The sequence below is a fragment of the Ictalurus furcatus genome, chromosome 6 (assembly GCF_023375685.1).
Source record: "Ictalurus furcatus strain D&B chromosome 6, Billie_1.0, whole genome shotgun sequence".
NCBI classification, from domain to species: Eukaryota; Metazoa; Chordata; class Actinopteri; order Siluriformes; family Ictaluridae; genus Ictalurus; species Ictalurus furcatus.
In genome coordinates this window covers 1506278-1530387 of record NC_071260.1, presented here as the reverse complement: position 1 = coordinate 1530387, position 24110 = coordinate 1506278, and the positions used below count along the sequence as shown (strand labels likewise).

The 24110-nt window shown below is 38.5% G+C and overlaps 1 protein-coding gene and 1 long non-coding RNA gene across 3 annotated transcripts; one reads left to right on the top strand and one right to left on the bottom strand.

The window, feature by feature from the left end:
* Positions 1 to 131: 131 nt before the first annotated feature.
* LOC128608450 (uncharacterized) lies at positions 132 to 15009 on the top strand. The gene is made up of 3 exons (XR_008386074.1): positions 132 to 803; positions 1724 to 1795; positions 14878 to 15009. It is a non-coding gene; the product is annotated as an uncharacterized LOC128608450 (long non-coding RNA).
* zgc:113337 (uncharacterized protein LOC503741 homolog) lies at positions 5393 to 23046 on the bottom strand. 2 transcript variants are annotated; one of them, XM_053626150.1, is made up of 8 exons: positions 22068 to 23046; positions 21198 to 21287; positions 20204 to 20279; positions 19788 to 20108; positions 17334 to 17663; positions 14958 to 15242; positions 13618 to 13719; positions 5393 to 8186 (listed from the first exon to the last, which is right to left on the bottom strand). In XM_053626150.1, the coding sequence occupies exons 3-8, from the start codon at positions 20271 to 20273 to the stop codon at positions 8182 to 8184; spliced, it is 1113 nt and encodes a 370-aa protein (XP_053482125.1). In that variant the 5' UTR covers positions 20274 to 20279; positions 21198 to 21287; positions 22068 to 23046; the 3' UTR covers positions 5393 to 8181. The 2 variants fall into 2 exon arrangements, with proteins under 2 accessions (XP_053482125.1, XP_053482124.1); XM_053626149.1 differs by having other exon boundaries at positions 21198 to 21265.
* Positions 23047 to 24110: the final 1064 nt, after the last annotated feature.

The following is a 24110-nucleotide window of genomic DNA, read 5'->3' as shown; positions in this document are numbered from 1 at the left end:
GCTCTGAGTTATAGTTCGCTAGCTGGATGCTTTCACCAATCACAGTGGAAATGAGTGATGCTAACCTAGACGCTCACCTGAGGTAATAACATTACTTTAGCATACAGCTCGCGGTAATGTTAGACATTCCCATTACCTTTTTGAAAGCTAACAATGACGTAGCATTACAGCTGTTCACCATGATGAGTGGGTTAACGTTAACTACATTTAGAAAGTGATTTGGACAAGGCAAGTCGTAGTAATTAGCATTAGGAGGATGGATTAGCGCCATGTTTCTTCACGTATTGGGTGAATGTTAATGCTGAGTAACAGGTGCAGACAGTCGCTGGCTAACAGAACTTAGCTAGTTCAGTAATGTCAAGGCCAAAAGTTCTTCATAAGGTTAATGTGACACAAAGAGATTATAGGGGTTACGCCACAGCCAGCAGAGGGCACTGCGGCACGGCTTCTGACTGGTCACTCTTTTGTTTTCGTTTGCTTCCTGCTTGGACATTGATTTAAGTCTGATCATGTCTCTGATTTGCCCCAGGTGTCCATGTTTTGGTTTGATTATGTTGACTATTTAAACCCCTCCGTGAGTGTACACTTCGGGTAGTATTATTTGGTTTACGGTTGTCATGTCAAGGAAGTATGACGGCATGTGCTAACGTGTAGCATGCTAGCGGTCGTAGCTAGATGTCCAGAGTTTAAGTATAGTCAGTAGAGACCGTGCTCCCTGTGTTTTGTTTGCCTGCTAATTAATAAAGACTTTGACCTGCACCTGCATCCGCCTCCAGTCCCGTTTCGTAACAATGGGGGTTACGGTAGGTTGTAATGGATTCCTCTATCTCTGTAATGTTTTGTTAAATTAATTAGGTTGTGCAAAAAAAATTGGTGGTGAGGTGCTAAAGGCTGGAAAATAAATATTCGCCAGCTAGCTAGATTTTCCTGGTGAATCTACAGTGCCATTTTGTTCATTAGGAGATTGGAGGTCACATTTCTAAAATTACACCGTTTGGGATTCTGTAATGCAATTTCTCAGTTAACGCCCAAAGGAATTTGTCCATATTTTGTAGCTAACATCTAACCAACACTCTTTTAGCTCTTTTACAGCTTTTCAAATGGAAGGGAATGGGACTTCCTGTCTTCCCAGATGGCAGGGAGATTTATAAGAAGATAACCCTAACCTGACATCTGCTAAATGTTTAAATGATTTTAATAAACGTCACCTGAATTTCATGTGATTGTCTGTTTTATTTTGTGAGCATTTTAGTAGAATTCTAGCATACACACAAATAGCATTTTAGGATAATTGTAGGGGGGAAAAAAGTATAAAGAACATGTCTGTGTTATTTTGTGTTATTTTTTTTAACACATCTTTGTGTGGAAATGTTTAACACGCAGCATGTATTAAATGTACTATCATGCTGATTGTGTTGAAAGCAGCACAAAATGCTAACTAGACATGCAGGTGTGTTACAAATTAACACATCTGTTTTAAGAGCGTGAGAATGAGTCTCCCATGTAGACCAGGTGGCTCTAAAAAGTTCCGTAACAGTAATCCATGTGACTCCAGTGGTTTAATCCCAGTTTTATGAAGCGATAAGAATGCTTTGTGTGCACAAAAACCCCTAAGACGACACACATGCATTGTGGCTCTTGTGTGAATGCGTGCCGGAGAGCTATGCGGAAGTGAAGCTATTTTGTGAATAAAGACTTAATTTTGGTCTCATTTTTGTCTCAGGTTTCATTACAAATGTCTTCATTTGTGTTCTGAAGATGAACGTAAGTCTAATGAGTTTGGAACCACGTGAGGGTGAGTAATTGACAGAATTTAAATTTTTGGGTGAACTAACCCTTTAAGATGCTGCCAGAGTGTTTCCCCCTAACAATAAAATGTCAAAACAAAAATAAATGAAGAACAGATTCCTCAAGTTTAATACCCTCATATAGATGAGAAATTAGCTGATCTGATCACTCAGCTGCTTCTTTCTATCACTAACATGTCAACAAAAATCTGATTACTGAAATATCACACATTCGCTTTTAGAATAAAGTGGAACTGATTGAATATTCAGCTTTTTAAAGGGATTGAAAAGAGCTACTCTGATTGGACAGCAGCATGCATAACCACACCTCTTTATGATAAACGTTTTTAACAGTTGTGAAGTTTTATGCCATGTCACTTTTATCACAGATTAATTTTCTGGACAGAGATTACACAAAGTGTTTTAACCCCATAGAGGGTGTTATTAAGGGGTGACGTTGAGATTTAATATTCAAACTGTTCAAAATGTTTTTTTTTATTCAAGAGGCATGTTTACAAGTGGGAAAATTTGTTGGTTGGTCTATGAGCAGCTGTGGCCCAAGCTCGCCATCTGCTGGTCAGTGGGTAGTTTTGCAGTTGCTTTTGATGGCAGGAATTAAAAGATCTGCAGAAGTTCTAGTCTGTTGTTCAAACAGTAAATGGATTTTAACAGTAAAAATCCTTGTTTTCTATTAATATATTTAAGCTGTATTAACTGATGGAGAGTTAATGCATGGAGAGTGTTGTACAGAAAAGTTCCAGAGAAATCCTGTCTCAAAATCATTTCCTCTTAGATATATTAGCATATACTGTATATATGTTTTCCTTTAATGATTGGCACACCCTATAGCACCGCACTGAATATTTATTCAGATTGTCACCTTTAGCACATGTGAGGAAGAGGAGGGCGATAACGAGGAAGAGCAGAACTGATTCAAACCAGTCGTGCCTCACGTTATCATCGTCCTGCAAGCCTCACAGCAGAGCAAAAAGATGACCTTCAAGGCAACTTGCTTACTATATTGTTGAAAAAATCCGTCACAAACTGACCAAGGAATTCAGAGAAACGACAACGAAGCGTAAACTCCTCTGTCCCGAAGATGTCGGACACCTTTAAAGTTAGAGCTTTACCTCTGAATGTCCCAGAGTACAGATGCTTCCAAAATCTCTGCCTACTCAGTGGGAAGTCACTGGAATGGCAGCAAGGAGGCGAGGAAACGGCGTCTGAGCACTTCTTATATTGGTAAAGGTGTGCCAAAACTTTGTACACTGCAAGAGATGGAGAATCAGTAACTGTACAGTTACTAACTGATCTGACATGTCATGTCATGACATGACAGATACTAAGTGTAGCTTATCTTAACCACAGATGTTTCTGTTTACCGCACCACAAGAGAGCAGACTTTTCCCAGAACAGTCACATTCAGCCGAGATCCTGAGAAAAGGTGTGTATTAAAAAATTCTACTGTAAATAAAGAAAAGACTGAAGTGTACGTCACTCGAGTCCAGAGCTCTAACGGCTCAAGTCCGAGTCAGAAACATGGGATTAATCACGGATTAAGATCTTACTATTTTTTTTTTTTACTTATAATTTTTCTCCCCAATTTGGTCACCTGCCAATTCGTACCCACGAGCCAGTTCTTCTCCATCACACGAGAGGGTGAAGACTAACACATGCTTCCTCTGAGACACGTGAAGCCAATCAACCGCAAGAAAGTGCTATCCGCCCTCTTCCTCATACATGAGCTCACAGATGCCTACGATTGGCTACTGTCAGTGTGATTGACAGGAGAGAGATGGTATGTGCCCCTCCCACCCAGAGAGCTCATAACCTCCTGCTCATCGCTTGATCGCTTGATACTAAAGTGGCACAAACCGAAGCCATTTTACACACTTTTAATATGAATGTGATTGTGTTTATTTAAGCCTTTACATCACAGATCACACATCGTACCTGCAAAAGACCCATAAGGACATGAAACAAAACATTTTTCTACAATTACATTATTAACGACCGACGTTTCGAATTAAAGACATCATATTAACCCACGTGCAGTATGTCATGACACATTTATTTTAAATCAAAGTCTAAATCCAGCTCCAGCAGCCTCGATGGCTTTCCACACAGCAGTGGATGCTGGACATGGTGTGTTCTTCAGGGCAGATCAAACAGGGCATAATAACAACCAGGAGGAATGATAACCCGTACCAGGTGTAGAAAGAATGCTGAACACCCAACAGTCCAACGGAGCGGTTCATCAGTTCTGCAGCATTTCAGAGAAATAAAGTGTCTGTTTATATGGATTTGTGTTGAATTATAATCAATATTATTAATCTGTAATATCTAACACAGACACTCCCACTCCAGATCACCAGATGGCACCCTTGCCTGAGTTTTCAACTGCTGGCTCTCTGGCCTTCTCACTTCCTGCGTCACCATTCTATAAATCATGTACTGTGACAGTGCGTACTCAATTCGATGAGGTACCTATTGCACGGCTGTTACAGTACGTACTACTCAGTATGTATGTGTAGCATGACTACATCCGCCATGTTGGCGTTGTCATGTGACGTTCGACGGCATCATAAACATCCTAAAAAAATCTTCAATGGGCCACCAGATTAAAGCAAGCGCACTAACGGCGAAACGCTCATCAGGAAAGGGAACTGAATTAATAATGTAATGCAATGTGGGCGGGGTTAACAGGCTGAGGTACATCCGTTGCCGTTAGCTTGGCCGGCTCAGGCATGATGGAGATCACAAAAAAGGTTTCAAACGCTGTGAGTGACGACTGTTTTCTTTATTTAAAGTCGACAATTTAATCGGCTATTGTTAAACAAGACGCTTTTAACTGAGGTTTAATACTTAAAAAGAGCCGACGAGCTGTCTTCCGCCATTTTTTTTTTCTTCTGAGCTCGTCTGCACCAGTCCCGTTGCATTATGGGATTATGATTTTTGACTCGCGTAGTGTCCATCGGTTGCACCCCGCTAAATCTCGCCGTGTATTTCTCGCCTACTGAGAATTCAGACATACCACCCCTCTGACGAACTGCTTTTCTGGCGTCCTACCGTGTAGTAGTGTAGAACGCCATTTCGGACGCATCCGTGGACTTTTAGGTTAATGTGAAGTCATGCAATTTTGCGTCTTATTAACTTCAAAAGAGAGAAAGAAAGGCTGTTGAGGGAATGATTGTGTATAGCTGTTATAATTCAAGTAAGAACAGGAACTAACTTCTTTGCATAGCAGTAAATGTAACTGTAAACGGATAAATAGTACAGTGCCTCATTCTAGTTTTGGCAAATTGCTGTGGTACATGAAGAATAACACACTTGAGGATGTGCTGTTCTAGGAAAATGATCAACTTCTTGTAATGGTTGTGGATGATTTTATGGAACAGTCCGTTGTACGGGCATCTGATTCACCAGTTTAGACATGGTACGTTGTAGGCGTGGCCAAAAGTGTCATCTCTCTCAGATAGCTGGAGAAATGTATTTTAGTGCTTAAATAATTTCACGACAAGTTTAAAGCCACGCCCCCAACCATAATTTACATCACTGATGTTATTTCCAGGATTAAAATAAAAAACAAACAAACAAACACACACTGGCTTTAATATTTGCAACTTTAATATTTGATGTGGTAAAAAGTACTGTAGCCATCATACATCATACATTCATACTGTATTTATCACACAATAGATAATGCTCTTATTAAGCATTTCCACTCAAATTTCATTCAAACACTTAGTCTTGTAGTTTACTGGAGTACGTCAGTGAATAATGTTGAACATATAAAACATTACGTCCAGATATTACGGAAATACAGCTTGAGTTGAAGATGTCTGTCGCAGGAGAAACTGTTTCACATCTTCATCTAGAGCTCCAGCTAAACTGATCAGATGGTGAAATTGAATATAAAAAAAACACATAAAAACTTGCATGCGTTTTAGGAATATTCAGTAACGCTTTATTTAAAAAGTACCTACAGATTCATATACATCCTATAGTTGTTGTGTTTTTTTTTTTATCAAAGCAATCCCCAAGGATTTATGTCATGTTTATGTCAAAATGTGGTATTAAATATTTTATGTAATATAATTGTGTCATTATGTGAAAGAAAGAGAGATAAAAGGAGCTTCAGAGTATCACTAAGGGTTGATGGAAGGAGTCTCCAGTGTCAGGAGTGTACACTTCTTTGCGGTTTTCCGGTAACATAATCGGCTAGGTTTATTTATTTATTTTTTTTGTCTTTTTCATTTTGAGAGAGAGAGAGAGAGGGGGAGAGAGAAAGAGAGAGAGAATAAGAGAGAGGGCTGGTGAGGGAACGACTATTTATAGCTGCTATAACGTAAGTGAGAACATGAAGTAATTTGTTTAACACCTGCTTCAGGACTGCACTGTACCAATGTTAGTCTCAGAAAAGGTGTTGTTGTTGTTGTCGTCTCACAGCAAATGACAACAGGTTGGAGTTCAGAGTTGAGCTACGAATTTATTACTGAAACTGTGCACATCAGTATGTAACAGTAACTTCAGATGTAACTACAGACTATTCAGAAGTTACGCGAGAGTCACGCAGGCGTGGGCGGAGTTTGTCTAAAGCCGTGTCTCAGGTGTGCTTGAATATATGTTCGTGTTTTCTTGCTCGCATGATATCGGCTCGAGTGAGGAGCAGTGTTAAGTCCGGCGCCACCGTCTGACAGTAAAAACACTCAAAAACACAACGGAATGTCAATCGATGCCGATATTAAATACATAAATATGAATTTTTATGAAGAAGACACTGGACGAGACACAGCTTAATCAGATGGCTTATTTCGTGGAGTGCATTTTATTTATGGATAAAATGATAGATGAACTTAAAGTTTCCCTGGAAGCATAGTGTAGCAGATGAGCGCTTGGTCAGATTATCCTTCAAACCATGGACAAGAAAGTGCAGCAAAATGAACACGAAAACGTGCAGTGTTTAAATAATTTGAACGTTCTCATTAAGAGTGTGATAAACTGTTCATATGCTGAACTTATTATGATTTAATGACCTTGATTTAGTATCTTGTGGCTTCAGTAATGAGTAGCTATGTATATAATAGCAGTCTGTGCTGGATCAAGTGCTATTCTACTGTATGTGCTGAGTGTGGAAGCCATTTACTTACATTACCATCAGTACATTGGAGATCTAGTAGATTCCTATTAGATTTATTTCAACGCTGGACAATTGTCTTTTGCTTTTATGTTTCATCGTATGTCATTTGACAGCAAAGAAAAAGCACTACTTCCTGCTTCAGTCTGCATTTTCTATCTCTGAGGGGTTTTTTTCAGGTTTTTGGTCAGGACTATCAGAGCTACTAAACAGGATTTTAGATTTTTACCCAAATGGCACTTTCCACTAAGCTGGGTGGAATATTAGTTAAAAGAAGTAAAAAAAAAAAAAAGATAGAATGATGATAGAAGATAGATACAGTACATACCTTCTACAAGGCCATTTTTATGTCATATGCAATGCAGTGAGCATGTATAGTGAGCTATTTTGATATTAAATTTAATTTAAAAAGATGGATTTGATAAGGATTTTAATCCTGCTAAGTGAGAAATCCGTGTGTAAACAAATCAAACTGTATGTGGAAAATGACATTTTGAGATACAACTGTCAATCAGTTCCTAAATCCTTCAGAAAGTACAGTCAATACACTACAGAGACATTATCAGGACCATTCATCATTGTGCTTGACAAATCAATGAGTGGCACTGTTTTAGCTCCGCCCGCATGTCTCGTTTCTGGGTTCTTTCCACAACCCTGCAGAGAAATCAAATACGGATACGTACGCTGCGTTCACGTCACGTGGGAAAACCGTGTCTTGAAAATGTCTGTGTGTTTTAGTTCATTAGATAAAATAGCGTAGTTGTAGTTTTGTCTAATATTAGTTTGGATTAGCTTATGGTGGTGTTTATGTTAACCTTAGCTTAATGTTTAGTAGATGGTGGGGATTTATTATAAAGCAAAATATTTACAAAAATTGGTGAAAGTTGTTGTAAAAGCACTCAATTATGAACGTTGTAAAATTATATCTGATGATGGAAACAATATAAAACTTCGCTTCGTCGTTATATGGGTTTTACATTGACACTACGATGATTATTCAAACATTGACACTGTGAGGTCAATAATTATTTCATACAAGTTATTAACCTGCCAGATGTGTGATTTAGGGATGGCGAGTGCCCACCCAACCCCACCCGTCTGGCCACGCCCCTGCAGGTGTACCCACGTCTCTGAAGCAGGTTATTACACGTGAGTGTAGGTCCATTCTCTCCATTCAGTCCATGTTCTCCCATCAGGATTAATGATCCGTATTCTGATTTCGATATGAAACTCATCATCTTCCTCCTTTAGGTGCTTTTATTCTGTAAAAACATATAACAATAGTCAAGCTTTAAAATCTCCTCTGTAACACTTAAGGCTGAATTCATTAAGGCTTTAAGATCCAGCTATAAAGTCAGCTGTCATGAAGCTCGAACATGAGACAGTCCGGAAAGTGTCATAACACAACCTTATGTCAAGCAGCAAGTCTTTATGAAGGCTTTTATCAAAATTATAACACGTTACATGAACCTTCATAAATATATGTCAGCCATCAGGCTGCTGATTTCATCCAATTCAACATCGTTAGCATAACACCTGAGTCATGTGACATTCAGTTGACTAAGTTGTGTTGTTATGACGCGTTCCAGGCTGAATTATCTTCGAGAATTTTTGAAGTTCACTGGAAGTTTTCTGCTATGTCAGAATCACTTGACATTTCAAACATCAAAACCTAATAACACTTGTAATAGCAATGACATAGCTTTTCATAAGCCTTTATATATATATATATATATATATATATATATATATATATATATATATATATATATATATATATAGAGAGAGAGAGAGAGAGAGAGAGAGAGAGAGAGAGAGAGAGATAACTCTCTTGTCTTAAGGACCAAATAAAATGTACATAAATGTCACATGTTATAAAGCTTGTTTTCACGTCACACTTTCCACCGAGTGCATCATTCCACTTCCTGTCCTTTTTACACACTCTCTCTTATCTCAGATTGATATACTGTTATGCTGATCATGTGATAGGGTTGACTGCAAGAAATAAATACAGATGACATAGTGAAGGTTATGACACTTAAGCTCATTACACACTAATAACCGGCTTAAGAAAAGTTTAATTTGACTATTTGCAAGATGTTCAGGAATACTAATGTCGCTCGGTGTGATGACAAAGTTGCCTCTATAATCTATAATGACAGTTATATACATTATATTTTCTCTGAGACCCAAGAAAAGTGAGGTCTCAGAGGTCTCTGTAATGACCGAGTTTATATATATATATATATATATATATATATATATATATATATATATATATATATATATATATATATATATAAACTCGGTCATTACAGAGATCTATATATATATATAATCCATAATGACAGCGTTATGTGTATTTATCTGCACATCAATTAAAGTGAGTTTTATATTTCTGCTTATAAGATTTTGAAGAGTATCTATGGCGATCTCATGACGCACACGAGCTTTATATTCCTGTGTCATTTGGGTATCATGTCAATAATGGACCAAAGCAGACGTAATGACAGATGATGCCTATTGGAATAAGTTTTCATAAATATAGGTTTGTACTGTGTCAGGGTTTATACAGGTGTGCTGTTGCTTTATGAATAAAGTTTTACAGTTGCACCCAAAACACAACACAGTTATTGTTGAAGTGGTTGGAAAGTGTTAAAAAAAGACAAGCAGCAGTTTTTACACTTTACCATCACACACACACACACACACACACACACACACTCTCTCTGCTGTTCAGTTATACCCCTCGGTATCTATGAACGTTTCCTGTGTACATACCACAGAGTTTGTCACCTTGGCTCAGCTTCCTGTGGCATCATCATCACCACTCACCTCAGCACACAGAGCAGCAGGACTCATATCGCATCACATTAAGAGCTTGATTTGAACAGGAAGTAACAGGAACCGGATAATCGGCCCTGATTTTTCCCTGCTGTTACTCAATGGGTGTGTGAGAGCAGAGACTTGGAAAAACTCTCAGGAAGAACTACTGAGAATAATCAAGCATGTCCGGAGATTCAGGATATACTGTTCATTCTTTCACGTTTTGGAACATTTTGGAGGAATAAGGGGGAAAATATAACGGCCTGTACTGTATATCAGGAACCGAGTGATGTGTAAGGTGGCTTTCTATGTAGGCAGCCTTCATCACGCTCTCCTGAGTTTATGAGGGGATTTATTTATGTTAAATTTGAAGGATGTACACTCCTCAAAGTAGAAATCTTTAGTAGCATGAAACATGACAGACCAAATTCTGAGAGGCGTACGAATGCGTGTGAATCTGATGTTTAATTCCTGTTTCTGCTTTACATTCAGTACTGTACAAAAGTCTTGTGGTTTTATTTGACGACATTTACAAAAAAATCAATAAAAATAACTGCATAATAGCATTTGGGCAGGACGGCTTGCTATCATTGATGGAACAATGAATTCTGAATAATACCAGCGAACGCTAAAGGAAAATGTCAGGACATCTGTCCGTGAACTGAATCTGAAGAGAAAGTGAGTCATGCAGCATGACAACGATCCTAAACACACGAGTCGTTCTACCAAAGAATGTTTAAAGACGTTCACATTTTGGAATGGTCGAGTCAAAGTCCTGACCTTAATCCAATAGAAATGTTGTGGAAGAGCCTGAAGCAAGCAGTTCGTGTGAGGAAACCCACCAACATCCCAGAGTTGAAGCTGTTCTGTACTGAGGAACGGGATAAAATTCCTCCAAGCCGACGTGCAGGACCGATCAACAGTTACCCCAAACGTTTATCTGCAGTTATTACTGCACAAGGAGCTCACACCACATACTGAAAGCAAAGGTGCACATACTTTTACCCCTCACACATACGTAATATTGGATCATTTCCCTCAAGAAATAAATAAATGACCAAGTATAATATTTTGTAAAATTCTGTTCTCTAGCTACGTTTAGAACTTTTAGGTGTGGAAATCTGTTGATGTTTGAGGTCATATTTATGCAGAAATATAGAAAATGCCTTCTAAACACCGTAAAAAGGCATTTAAGGTTAATATGGAGTAAAACATGACTATAAGATGCCATTTTTAAGAAGTAAAAAAATCCATGAGGTTAGACTATTTACAAATGCTACTTGATCAAGAGAAGAAAGACTGTCACACAGGTATGTACTCTGTATGTATTCATGCATACATGCAGTATTTTGTTACAGCATATAATGTTAAATATATAACAGTTAAAATAAAATATCGCTTAAATCTCAGTTAAATCATGCTTAAGGCATCTCTCTCTCTCTCTCTCTCTCTCTCTCTCTCTCTCTCACACACACACACACACACACACACACACACACACACACACTTAAACACAATGGTGTTTAGAGGTCATGAAGTTAAAAGGAAAAATGAAATAATGATTACAGGAAGTGGGATCATAAGAGTCCCATAAGAGGTCTTGGGTGGAGTGGAGACTGTGCAGAGGTCTTGGGTCGAGCACAGGAAATTATAATTGAAGGAAAATAAACACTGCACGGTGGCTTAGTGGTTAGCAAGTTCGCCTCACACCTCCAGGGTTCGATTCCCCCCGGGCATGTGTGTGCGGAGTTTGCACGTTCTCCCCGTGCTGCGGGGGTTTCCTCCGCGTACTCCGGTTTCCTCCCCCAGTCCAAAGACATGCATGGTAGGCTGATTGGCGTGTCTAAAGTGTCCGTAGTGTATGAACGGGTGTGTGAGTGTGTATGTGATTGTGCCCTGCGATGGATTGGCACCCTGTCCAGGGTGTACCCCGCCTTGTGCCCCATTCTCCCTGGGATAGACTCCAGGTTCCCCGTGACCCTGAAAAGGAGTAAGCGGTTGAAGATGGATGGATGGATGGATGGAAAATAAACACTCATGCTGCTGTAGTAAAATACAAATCAGCAGCAGGATGGTGTGATGAAGTGGAGTTATTGCTAGTGCCCTGAAGCTGATTACGGTCCCAAAGTGACTGGTTCCTGGAAAGTCCGCGAAACAATTTCCTGTTCTTGCTTACGTTACAGCAGCTATAAAGAGTCATTCCCTCACCAGCTTCTCTTTGTCCTTTCTCTGGAAGTTAATAAGACAAAAAGATGCCTCTTGTCACTTCAAGAAAGAAACAAGAAACTGCAAAAAGCGGAAACTCCCCTGTTATGAATATTTTGGTTCCAGCTTTACCAGAATTCAACAGACTAATGGGGAAAGAGATGTAACCCATAATTGAACTCATGAACTTGTCTTCCTGTGTCAGCATTCTGTTGGGTATATATTTCTATTTTGGTCTGCTACACACACACACACACACACACACACACACACACACACACACACACGCGCGCGCGCGCGCACACACACACAATTATTTTAGGAATCACAGTAACAGCAGCTGAACACAGAGACCCACATTAATCCTCCTTCTACGCCTGAGTGACGTTTCCTTTTTACACAAAAAAGCTCTGAGTGACTGGCACTAGGACATGAGGACACAAGGTCCAGCTGTGGAGAATCACTGAAATCACACCAGAGCACTAAAGCTGAGTTCTCACAGTGTGATGCAAGAAAAACGTGCCCTATGACCCGTCTTCCCAAGGCCGCCCTTTCAGAACCAGTTTTTAAGACACAGAACAAACTCACAAAGTCCACAAGGACCTGTTTACTGAGATCCAAAATAAAGTGTGCATCCGTGTGTACTACACTATCCTGTAGTTATCTCTCGTTTATCAAAATGGCTATCAGGCACAACTTCTGCAATACCACATCTTCCACCATCTTGTTTGTTTTGAGCTGACTAGGTCACGTGACTGCGTCACACGACTAGCTGCATTTTCAAATTGCTCCGCTTGGGAGAATGTTAAAGAAAAGCTCTGTGTTCGCTCCACAAATACGCCACCGCTGTGTGGACGGAAGGCCCAAAACGTACAGAAAAGATGCGCTTTCAAATGTATCCGTATTAACGTACTGTAGACGTAGCCTGAAACGTTTGCTTCTTTTGATGTTTGGCTTAAAAACGAAACGAAACAAAATGACAGCAGTACGTAGGCTGAGGGACGTGTAGAGCTGAAAACGTCCTCATAAAACATTTTCGTTCACCGGTCAGAAATACGGCGCTGCGATGTTTGATTCATTTCCTGCAGTGAGTCGATTCAGATTCAGTACACGGTATATAACTGAAAGATTCATATTACACTATATACCCTCGTTGATCTTTATATATCTGTATATTATCTGTATATATGTTGTATATGATCCATGAATAATCTGGGCACTGTTGTTTATACATCTACTCAATAGCTACTGTACATATTTATACTGTTTATGAGCATTTCATTGCTGAATACCTGTACTGTGCAGTGATAATAAAGTTCTCTCTCTCTCTCTCTATCTATCTATCTACCTATCTTACTTTCTCAGTAGAGGTAATTTGGAAGCAGGCTGACATCACGTCACTCAGAATAAACCCACACCAAGGGCTCACTGAAACACATTATACATAAGCCAGTCCCAGGAGTGAGACTGAGAGCTACTGGTTGAGGAAATGATCTGGAAATCAGCGGTACAAAAGAATAAGACAGGATGTCCATGCTGTGGAGTGTGTACTTCCTCTTTTCATTGTTAATTTCACTGTGTTGAGAGATTAATAGGACACAAATATAAGCCTGATACAAAAGGAAATCACACACACACACACACACACACACACAGACTTACTATTATTGCGCAGAACACACTTCCACAGGCAGACACACATGCAGATGATCAGCAGGAAGGCCACTGCGGTCACCGAGATCAGGATGGTCAGAGCTGTTCCAACTGAGAGAGACAGTTCAGTTATTCACCTCATTTTTATTCAACTAATCCAAAAACACAACACATCCTCATGTACTGTACCTCATGAGGTTTATGTCTGTAAAAACACACCTTGGGCGGAGCCAAGAGGTGGCCATGGGCAGAAGCACAGGTCGACGTGCCACGCTGAAATGCATTTCATCAGTGAAAATGTTCTACACTGAAAAGCAAAACCTTCATTGCATCGGAGAGGATTTCTTTTTTAAGACTCAAACGCTGATTTCGGTCAGAAGCTAATTTAATTCCCATGTGCACGGCATTTCTATTTGCTGTGCGTGCGAGAGGTAGAAATGCCACATGGTTGTACATACGCTGTTCAATCACAGCCCTCGGTTGTTCTCGGGGGCGTGGCTAGAATCGGAGAAGGGAAGAAGGACCCGCGATTGCCGGTCATATAAAGGAGAACTTCCCTATTAGCGCAGTTTCGTCTTTCCTAGTGCACTGATAGGGGGCGCCGTATTAATATCAGTTTCTAAGGATGAGTTAAAAAAAACGTGTGTGCTTCCTGTGTTCGACTTTTTTTTAGCGACAAGCTAGCTGGCTAACTATGATGAGTGATGCATATTTTCCTCAGAACAGTCAACTGTAGAGTCAGTGTTACAGAGAATATGTCCGTATGTTGACTGATCTAATGCTAATACTTTTATATATACAGTATAACTCATTTAAAGGTAAGAAGTGCTACTTTATTTTACTGTTCATGCTGTGAGTGGCCATTTTGATTTGACATCACTTGCTGAACTCGGGGTTGAGGAGACCGAGTGTCTGAGTAGGAATTCCGAGTTGAGAGAATGTTTTCTTTTCTTTTTCTTTTTAGGACCTTTAGCCGAATGCAGCATTACCTGGCCACACTCCTGCTTTACAGTCAAACATCTTACAGCAGATGAAAGTTTTTTTTATATATATAGATGCCTTATACAGTTTACTCAAGCATATGTTTGTCTCCTGTCATATGTGTCTTTTATGTCCAAAAATACCCACTACACTACTAGAGGAGACCCGTGTGTGTAAGGTCTGTCTCTCTCCAACACGCTCCTCTGTGGGAGAGACATTTTTAGATGTTTTCTTAGCATTAAGGCACCAGATGATATTCATCCCTGCTTTGTTTTATTTTCTGGCCAGAAGCAGCTGCAGTTTGAGAGTGTGAGCCAGGAAAAGCAGGCGGAGTGAACGATGAGCACAGGATAAAGAGTTTCACTCACGCTTGGTGTTCATGGACACGGCAATGGCTGACTCCAGGCCTTTGTGGTGGACGAGACATTTGACTGAGACGTCCTTCAGCAGGCCGGCCTGTACCGTCAGTGTGCTGATGACCAGCGTCGTCCCGTCGTCCTGCTGCATGACAGTGGACACCGGTGCTCCCAGCGTCCTGTTATCCCCCTCCACGTTCCACACGATCTCGGCTTTGGGCCGAGCCACGGCGGTGCAGTTCGCCTCTATCACACCTGGAGATGTGGTTTTGTAGCTCACCTGAGGTTTGGGGAGGACTGCAGAGGAGAAAGCAATAACACACCCACTGCGTTAGGACAGCATGTGATGATATTTTTTGGAGAAAATGGTCTATTAGACAGTCTGACACTGTGAGAATGTGTGTGTGTGTGTGTGTGTGTGTGTGTGTGATTGTGCTGGAGAGGAATGTCTGGAATCCAATATGACAATATACGGAATAATCCACATAGATAAACCTGCTTCTTCTGGATAGAATGTCAGCCCATAGACCCCTCTGGTAAAAAGTTATGAAACTTGGCAGACTGATTGGGGAGAGTCTAAGGAACATTCTGACCAAATTTCAGCCAGGTGCTGCCAACTCTCTAGCGCCACCATCGGGTCAAATTTGAGCCTAATTTGAAAGAACGTTTATAGTCTTTTTAACTTTTGAACTGTGTATCCAAAATTTAAATCTGGATTCCCTAGGTTTGGATGAGTTCACCGCACGAGTTCAACGCACCCTATGACATCAATTTCAGCCGAATTACATTTTCTGCCATCTTGGATTTTTTTCAGAAACAGTTTTTTTCGCTACTCCTCCTACAAATTTTGTCCAATCATCACTGAATTTGGCACCCATCATCTTCAGAATAAGCCTCATAAAAGTTATCAAAAGAATTTTGAATACAAAGTCTGTAGTAGGCTAATGAATCTGACCGAGAAGCAATTGTAGAGCATCTGTGAATGTTCGGCTCACCAAGTCTGGGTGCTTGGCCCCCGAAAATGCTGCTTTCAGATTTTATTATTATTATTATTATTATTATTATTATTATTATAATTATATACAGTTGTATAAATTGTAATAATGTATTTAGCTTTATATGTTAGAAAATTAATAATTAATCAGTGCATAATAACCCATCAAAAGTTAAAGTAAAACTCTTTATTATATAGCAAAAATGTGTCCTTTCAATAGGACAATACTCCATAAAACTGAGCTAAGTAAATAAAACAAACAACAATACATAAACAAACAAACAAATAAATAACTGAAGGGTAGGACCCTCTGCTTTAATACTAAAAATAAGTATTAAGGAATCCTTCAATGAAGTTTTCATGAGCGAGAGAGAGAGAGAGAGAGAGAGAGAGAAAAGAAGGCTGGTGAAGTAATGACTGTTTATAGCTGCTATAATGTGCGAGAAAACAGGACAACTTTAAACATAATTATAAATGGATAAAAAGTACAATGTAACTATAAACGGATGAAAAGTAGGCTGTCGTATAAGAGGAATAAAACACTTCAGGACATGCTGTTATAGGGAAAGTAAATTCAGTATTAGCTGTGTTAATGTTGATTATGTTCCTACAACAGCATCACACAGAGTGTTTATTTATTACTTTCTGTACTATAGTGTGCAATATTCCGAATTTTCTTACTTTACTCAGTTTACAGAGCTTTTACAAAACGTTTATTTCTGGAATGTTGATGGATGTGAGATTTTACAGAGTGGGACAAAATATGAGCTAGAGATTTGAGATTAAGATTTCTTGGCGCACAAAAGCATGAGTGTTGGAATAAAACAACAGAACGAATAGAAAGAACGAGAGAGAGAGAAAGAACGGGCGAGTGAGGGAGGAGGTGGGAGAGGGAGAACACAGAGCGAGGCAGTGTGTAACACAATCATGCATTTCACCCTCAGCCTCCTACAATCCCTCACGTTCACAACGCTCTCATTCTCGCTCTCTCTCTCTCTCTCTCTCTCTCTCTCTCTCTCTCTCACTCTCACAGTATTGTACACTTTGCTCATCTCACTCTGGCTCTGTCCAGCTGCACACTGGGCTGGATTTGTGTTTCTGCTCATTTCACATCCCAATAACCCTTTAAATCCTGAGCACTGATTCACATTAACCCCTTATCGTACACTTATTCATATTAAAGCACATTATTCAATGATAAAATATCCAGTGAAATTATTTTGTTACGAGAGTGAGGAACGTCTCAACTCTGAGTGCTGAAGTCTCCAATGCATCAAACCAATCAATTCTCAGCTTCACTCCCTGCCTCTGTTCCCAAACCAGTACACAGAAGCTCATAATCTCCATCACCTAGGGTATCACTTTCTGCTGTACATAGATTATGAGTGACGTACCGAACACGGTGAGGCAGGAGGTGGCGCTCTTGGTGCCTTCTGGATAGGTGTGGAACTGGCAGGTGTAGCAACCCTCATCCTCAATCTTCACAAGATGAAAGGTGAGCTGCGAGTCTGATAGAGAGCGAGTGAGACTTGTCCGGTCTGCGTACAACTCCTCTACGATGGGATCGCTGCGTTTGGCAAAAGACGCCACTTCCTGAAACACGCCACGTCCTGCCACTTTCTTCCACAGAATCTGCTGCACTTTCTCAGGCAGGCCGTAGAGACAGGACAGAGACGTCTGCTTACCTCTCACCACTGTCTTATTCCCACCATGGATCACTGAGGCTGGAGACAGACAGACAGACAGATGGACAGATGTTTAAAAAGACTCTGGTGGGACATTCCTAACTTGAGTTTTTTACGTTTTTTTTTTTATACACTGCCAAAATTTCAAAAGAACCTAATACCAACCAAACACGGCCCCAGTTTACCATCTTATGCATCTCATTTACTTAAAACACATTCCAATCTACTGGACTCATAGACACCTACTTTACTTAAAATATGTCCCAGTTTACCTTCATATTCTAATTTATGTACTGCATTTCATTGGCTCTCATCATATACACCTAACTTACACGACCCACACACCAACTTACCCTCACATAGTAAATTCCATAAAACGTTCCAATTTACAATCAAATACATATCATTTAAATAAAAAAATAAAAATAAATAAAAAACTCCAAGATCTGAAGAAAGAAGTTCTTTATAAAACGCTGTTTAAAGCCAAAAGATCGAGTCAGGTCAAAAATTAAAACCGGTTTCTTACTTCAGCTGCAGGTAGCTATGCTAGCTCTTTTTATAGCTAGGTTTTAATTGGTCTTAGAACTCAAATCGGTCGGGTTTAAAAACGATTAAAGGTCGACGAGTTTGTTGAAAAACTAGTGAGCGCTGCTGTGAGAAGTTTCTACAGAGATGTACTCCAGACATGCTGAGATGGTGTAGAAACATGAGTGTCTATGGGAGGAAAAGAGAGGATGAGTTGAGGGTCATCATCATAGCAGGATGTGAGAGAGCAGGTATAGAGGGAGAACAGAAAACGAATGAGGACCCAGCCTTGTGGGACACCAGTGGACAGTCTGCAAGGGGCAGATGTGGAGCTTCTCCTTGCCAGCTGATATGAATGTCCAGGTAAGAAGCAAACTGTCACCATGTTGTCGAGGTAACTCCAAGGCTCGTGAGTCTGGTCACTGACCGTGTTGAAGGTGAACGGGGATGAGGACTGATGACAGTTTGGCCGATCTAATCACATGAATCTCAAACGTTTTTCATGTTCTCCAAAAGCTCTTGGATGGAAAAGAGATTAGAAATTCAGACATCTGTATTGTCTTCATGATGACTGGGAAAAACACATGACCTCAAATTAGTCTGAAAATAACCAAAATATCATAAAGCCTCTTACACACATCTATCTTCAACACCTAAATTCATAACTATGATCAAACATCTGGACTGGATCTAGATAGATTTCATTCCTGGGGAGAAAAAAAAACGCTCTCAGGTTTGATTCCATATAATTTAGATTTAGTATAAAGTACGGCCAACATTCCACAACCTCAGAACATCTGAAACGTGTTATGACTCTGAAATACCTATGAAGCTCAACAGAGATATTCATTCGTCTCTGTGAAAGCATCCCCCCTCCCCCCCCCCCCCAAAAAAAAAGAAAAGAAAAAAAAGACAATACAAGTATGTCCAAGTTTTGTTCTAAAGACGAGCTGAAATCTATCTCTGAAATCTAAAGCTCTGGACCGGTGCAAGGTTTTGTAGCTGGGAATATTATGGGAATAATTTGGAAGAGAGGTGATTCTCTCATTTAAGCAAGGAATATCCTGTGTGAAAACACGATGAGTCGTCCCGTTATAGGAAAAAAATATTAACGATGGGTTGGTGCGGTGAAGCGGAATCAACGTTACCTTCCCACAGTAGATTATTTTCTTATAACAGTACATCATCAAGTGTTTTATTCCTTTTTTTATCACAGCAATTTGCCGGTGATGAAATGTTATGCGTTAATTAATTCTTTTTATCCGTTTCAAGTTGGATATAAATGCTGTTGAACGTCCATGAAAGAAATTAGTTCCTGTTCTCACTTACGTTAGAACAGCTATAAACAGTTTCCTAAACAGGACATTGTTCCCTCACCAGTCTCTCTTTTTCTCTCTCTCTGGAACTTAACAAGACACACACAAAAAAATAAAACTCCTCTGTCCTGAAAAAGTCACAGCTTTACCTCTGACTGGTACAAAACACTGACACTGGAGACTCCTTCCATAAATGTTAAATGAGAATAAAAAATCCACATTAGAACGAGCAAGCGCATTAATATAAACCTGCGATTTAAAATAGCGCATTAGTTCACAGTGCATGTCCAGAGTGGTAGAGTTTGTGGTACTTGGGTCTCACCAGTGACTGTGAGACATGTCTGTCCTTCCTTGGAGCCAGAGGGGTAAACGTCAAAGTTGCAGGTGTAACAGCCTTCGTCCCGGTAGCTGACGCGTTTGATGAGAACCTTGCTGGAGTCCTTCAGGTCTGCGCCCAGCTCCACATGGTGCTGCCCGCTCACACTGTCCGGCTGGCCCGGCACATACGAGATGAGCGTCTGGTTCTTCATGTCCAGCCAGCGAACCTGCTTCACCTGGTCTCTATTGCTCTTGACTAGCGAACAGCTCAGGTTGAAGGGCTGATCCACCACCGCCTCGACCTGCCGAGTAGACACCACCTTGCCTGAGAGACACGGCAGTAATCGTACACGTGCACAATTACCCAAGTGCCATGAGATATCAAATACGCATTCCTCCAGTCTTTATTCGGTCACGTACCATTAATGCTGGACACGATGGCCAGGGAGATGCACAGCTGCAAGCATTCTGACAGCGTCGCCTCAAACATCTTCACCTGAGATGATAACGTAGGGATGTTAATAATGTTATTTGTAGATTAGACAGACATTATTTAAATTACACAATTAAAAATATTTTGTGTATGAAAGAAAAGAGATTGAGTATATAGTTTGTAATATAATTTGTTCCCCTGGGACACGTTTTTAATGTGGAATGAAATTTTGTACGAAATGAGACTAAAATTCCCAGTTACAAACAAAGGCTTATTCTTAACTACCCTTAAAAAATCTTTTAAAAGAAGATTATTTCTAAAGCAGGGTAATACTAATCCTAATCTTAATACGAATCCTAATATGAATACTAATCCTAAACTTAGTCCTAATACTAAGAACTAATCCTAATCCTAATACGCATCCTAATCCTAATATGAATACTAATCCTAATACTAATCCTATTCTGAATCCTAATACGAATCCTAAAACGAATCCTAAATCTAATACTAATCCTAATAGAAATACTAGTCCTAATACGAATCCTAAATCTAGTCCTGCCAATAATAAAGTGATCTTAACTCTTCACTCTTAACTGATGTTTTTGCCAAATTTATTCTTTTAATAAAGGAAAAAAAAATCCATATTACTAAAAAACAAATAAATAAATATAAATAAAATATTTTGCAATTAAAATAATACATCGAACTTCACCGACTAATAAAAAAAGCTGACTGTCATATTTTATACTAGAAATAAAGAACATTACACCGATACCGTTCACTGGACACACAAAGTATGTTTTTTAACTCCAGTCTCTCTTTGCTGGTCCACATTTTTACTGAGAAACGTCATTAAACGTTATATAACATATTATATATTATTACTGTCTGTTTGATGATTTTAGTTATGGAGTTATGAAGTTATAAACGCATCATGTGCTTTTATTGCCCTGGTTTTAATTTGATAAGACACACACTCACATTCCAGAGCCCCTGAAATCAGTTGAGCTTCATTTTAAGAGAGGGTCATCACCGCAGAGCTGAAGATCCTGATTTCGGTTGAAATGAAATCTTTAAAATCATACATTTACTTTGTAAATAAAGAAATAAATTAAATATATGAACAGTTGCATGTCCTTCCATTCTTACAAACAACCTATATATATATATGGAATAATACATTGATTCTTTTATCGTTATATTTACAGTAATGTTACACGCCTGGAAAAATTCAAGTTCTCTTCTGTTCTCTGAAGGAACCCCTAAAAGTTCTATGTGAAACACTAGAACAGGATATTTCCTTATAAAAGATTACATAAAGATCCCCTAAAAATGTAAAAATAATAAAATAAATAATAATAATAATAATAATAATTTTTTGAGTATTAAAATTTATGAAAGAGTTTCTATATACTACATACTGTATGTGCAGATTGTTAAGGAGCTGTAGAGATGTTCTTAGGACATTCATTTCATACTTTTGATTATAATATAACGAAATATTGCATCATGTTTCGGATTAAAGGGATTAATTTGTTCATACTAGAGAAATTATTTATTTTCGCTAGGAGGAGAAAATCTAACGGATATTACACTATAATCCCCAAAAGAGACCAATTAATAAATAAAAACATTTATGAATTCATGAACACTCGTGTTTACTGTAAATAAATACGTGACATAACTATGTAAATAACTATGTTTCACAGGAGTTATTGAATTCATCAGTGTATTTATATAAATCCAGCACACTTGAAGTAAAGATTTAGGATAAGAATGTGCTAAATCTATCCATCTAAAGACATAAATATAAATATAAACATAGCTGAGAAGCTTATACGGGTTAAATACCTGAAATTCTTTACATCCAGGATGAAAATCTGCTCAGTGTGGAACTCTCTCACTCCGGAGAAACTCCCTGCAGTTCGGCTCTGTCCCAAACCACACGCAGAGAGCGGTAGGTCACTCCACTTCCACTTGTTTAACTGTATCGTGAGGGTTTGGATGCAGTCCTTTTTGTCCTCCACCCAGAACAAGGCTTTATTTATTCATGGGCTGGAGGAAAACTCGCTGGGAGAGAAATAATCACGTCGTTCACGTTCAAGTTCAAGTGGCAAGAATCATTTCAACCGTATACAACGGTTCCTCCAGGAACATGCTGCTACATAAAACAACACACTAACCGAATGAGACGACAGAACTAAATCAGACCTACACATTTTTACATAAAGTGCACGTGTAAACGTGTGCAAACAGCACAGGATAGTACAGTACTACTAATCCAGGACAGTAGGTGCAGTAAATACACAGTTCTAGTGTGGAAGTGTCTGATATAACAGGTAGTGCAAAAGAATAACAATATCATTTAAAAATGGTATAAATGTAAACATAACATGCTATGGCTTAGTCTTAGGCAGATTAGATTATACTGTATATGGATGTAGCAGTTATTACAGTAGCAGCCAGGTAAAGTGTATAATAGTGACAAGAAATTCAATATGATATTTGTATCATGAAAACTTGTAAGAATTCATATAGGCTATGAGTCAGCTTGGAACAGGATATATTGTAGGTGGGTACAATTAGAGTAAAGGACAGGGTTATGTAAAGGGGTGGGGTTATGATAAGAGGCGGGATTAGAGAGATCCTTCGAAATGGCATGGAGCTGTAAAGGGTATAGGGGAAATGGAAAATAGGGTCCCCCTGCCAAATGATTTGAATAATAATAATAATAATAATAATAATAATAATAATAATAATAACAACAACAACAATAATAGTTTTATATGTTAGCCTGTCAGTAATTTTTACAAATTAAATAAGTTAAATGCAAATGTTAAACTCATCAACCACCTCACTTAGTACTAATAGCAAAATTAAAATAATAGAGCTATATATTGATTTTTGTCCATAGCAAAATATTTAATACACAAATGCTGATTGTATTCTGTTTAAAAACACATATTAAATAATTAACATTCTTATATATAGATTTTTTTTTGTTGCCTTATTTACTTTCTTCCTGGTTTAATTTAATGATAAGGTTTTATTTTATTCCTCTAGAGGTTGGGACCTACTTAGAAATTATTTATTTCTTTCATTTTTGTATGTATAGCTATTTTTATAATAATAATAATAATAATAATAATAATAATAATAATAATAATAATAATAATAGCACACATTTTGGTGTTGCTGAATAAGAAGTAATATTTATGTGCTAATAAATATATAATAATACATCTGGTTTAATATATTATACATAATTATAGATATTTTATTGTTTACATGTTTAGTGCATTATCAGAATAATAATAATTATGTTCCGGTACAGTGCCCTCTAGTGGTGCCAGAAGTTACTTACATATTTGAGGAATATTTAGAATATATATTTAAAAAATATAAATGTAATATCACAATAAAATAAAATATACTGTGAGAGGAGTTGATAATGAATGATGCAGGATTTTATTCATAAACTGTTAAAAAAAACTGATAAAAGGGAAGCAAAAAATGTGAAAGGGCCTCTAGAGTAAATAAAAGAAGGATCCGTACTATAATATCATTTGTTATACAATTTAATTAATCGGCATCTTAAGGATGTTGGTGATTTAGTGGTTAATAATTAGTATATTTATGTAAACAGGGACATGTCTCAGTGGTTTAAAGTAAAAAAATAAAATAAAACCACCACCAGTGATAGAGTAGGATTAGGAACATGGACTTGACATTTTTGAATAATTTATTTTGTATTAGTTATTGTTATTTTGTAGTTTAAAGGTTTAAAATTCCATTTAATTAAAAAACTCTTTGCTTGGGTTATTTTAATTAAATATTAGTCCTTCTATATGCTGTCTCCAAATATTTGGAACAAAGGCGCTTATTTAGCTAACT

What these genes read in the sequence shown, in the direction of transcription:
- zgc:113337 (XM_053626150.1), bottom strand. Translation starts at nt 20,273, where the DNA reads ATGTTTGAGGCGACGCTGTCAGAATGCTTGCAGCTGTGCATCTCCCTG. An exon ending in CTCCTGCCTCACCGTGTTCG is followed by an intron (nt 15,243 to 17,333) that starts GTACGTCACTCA and finishes TCTCCTCTGCAG; the next exon opens with TCCTCCCCAAACCTCAGGTG. An exon ending in CGTGTCCATGAACACCAAGC is followed by an intron (nt 13,720 to 14,957) that starts GTGAGTGAAACT and finishes TGTCTCTCTCAG; the next exon opens with TTGGAACAGCTCTGACCATC.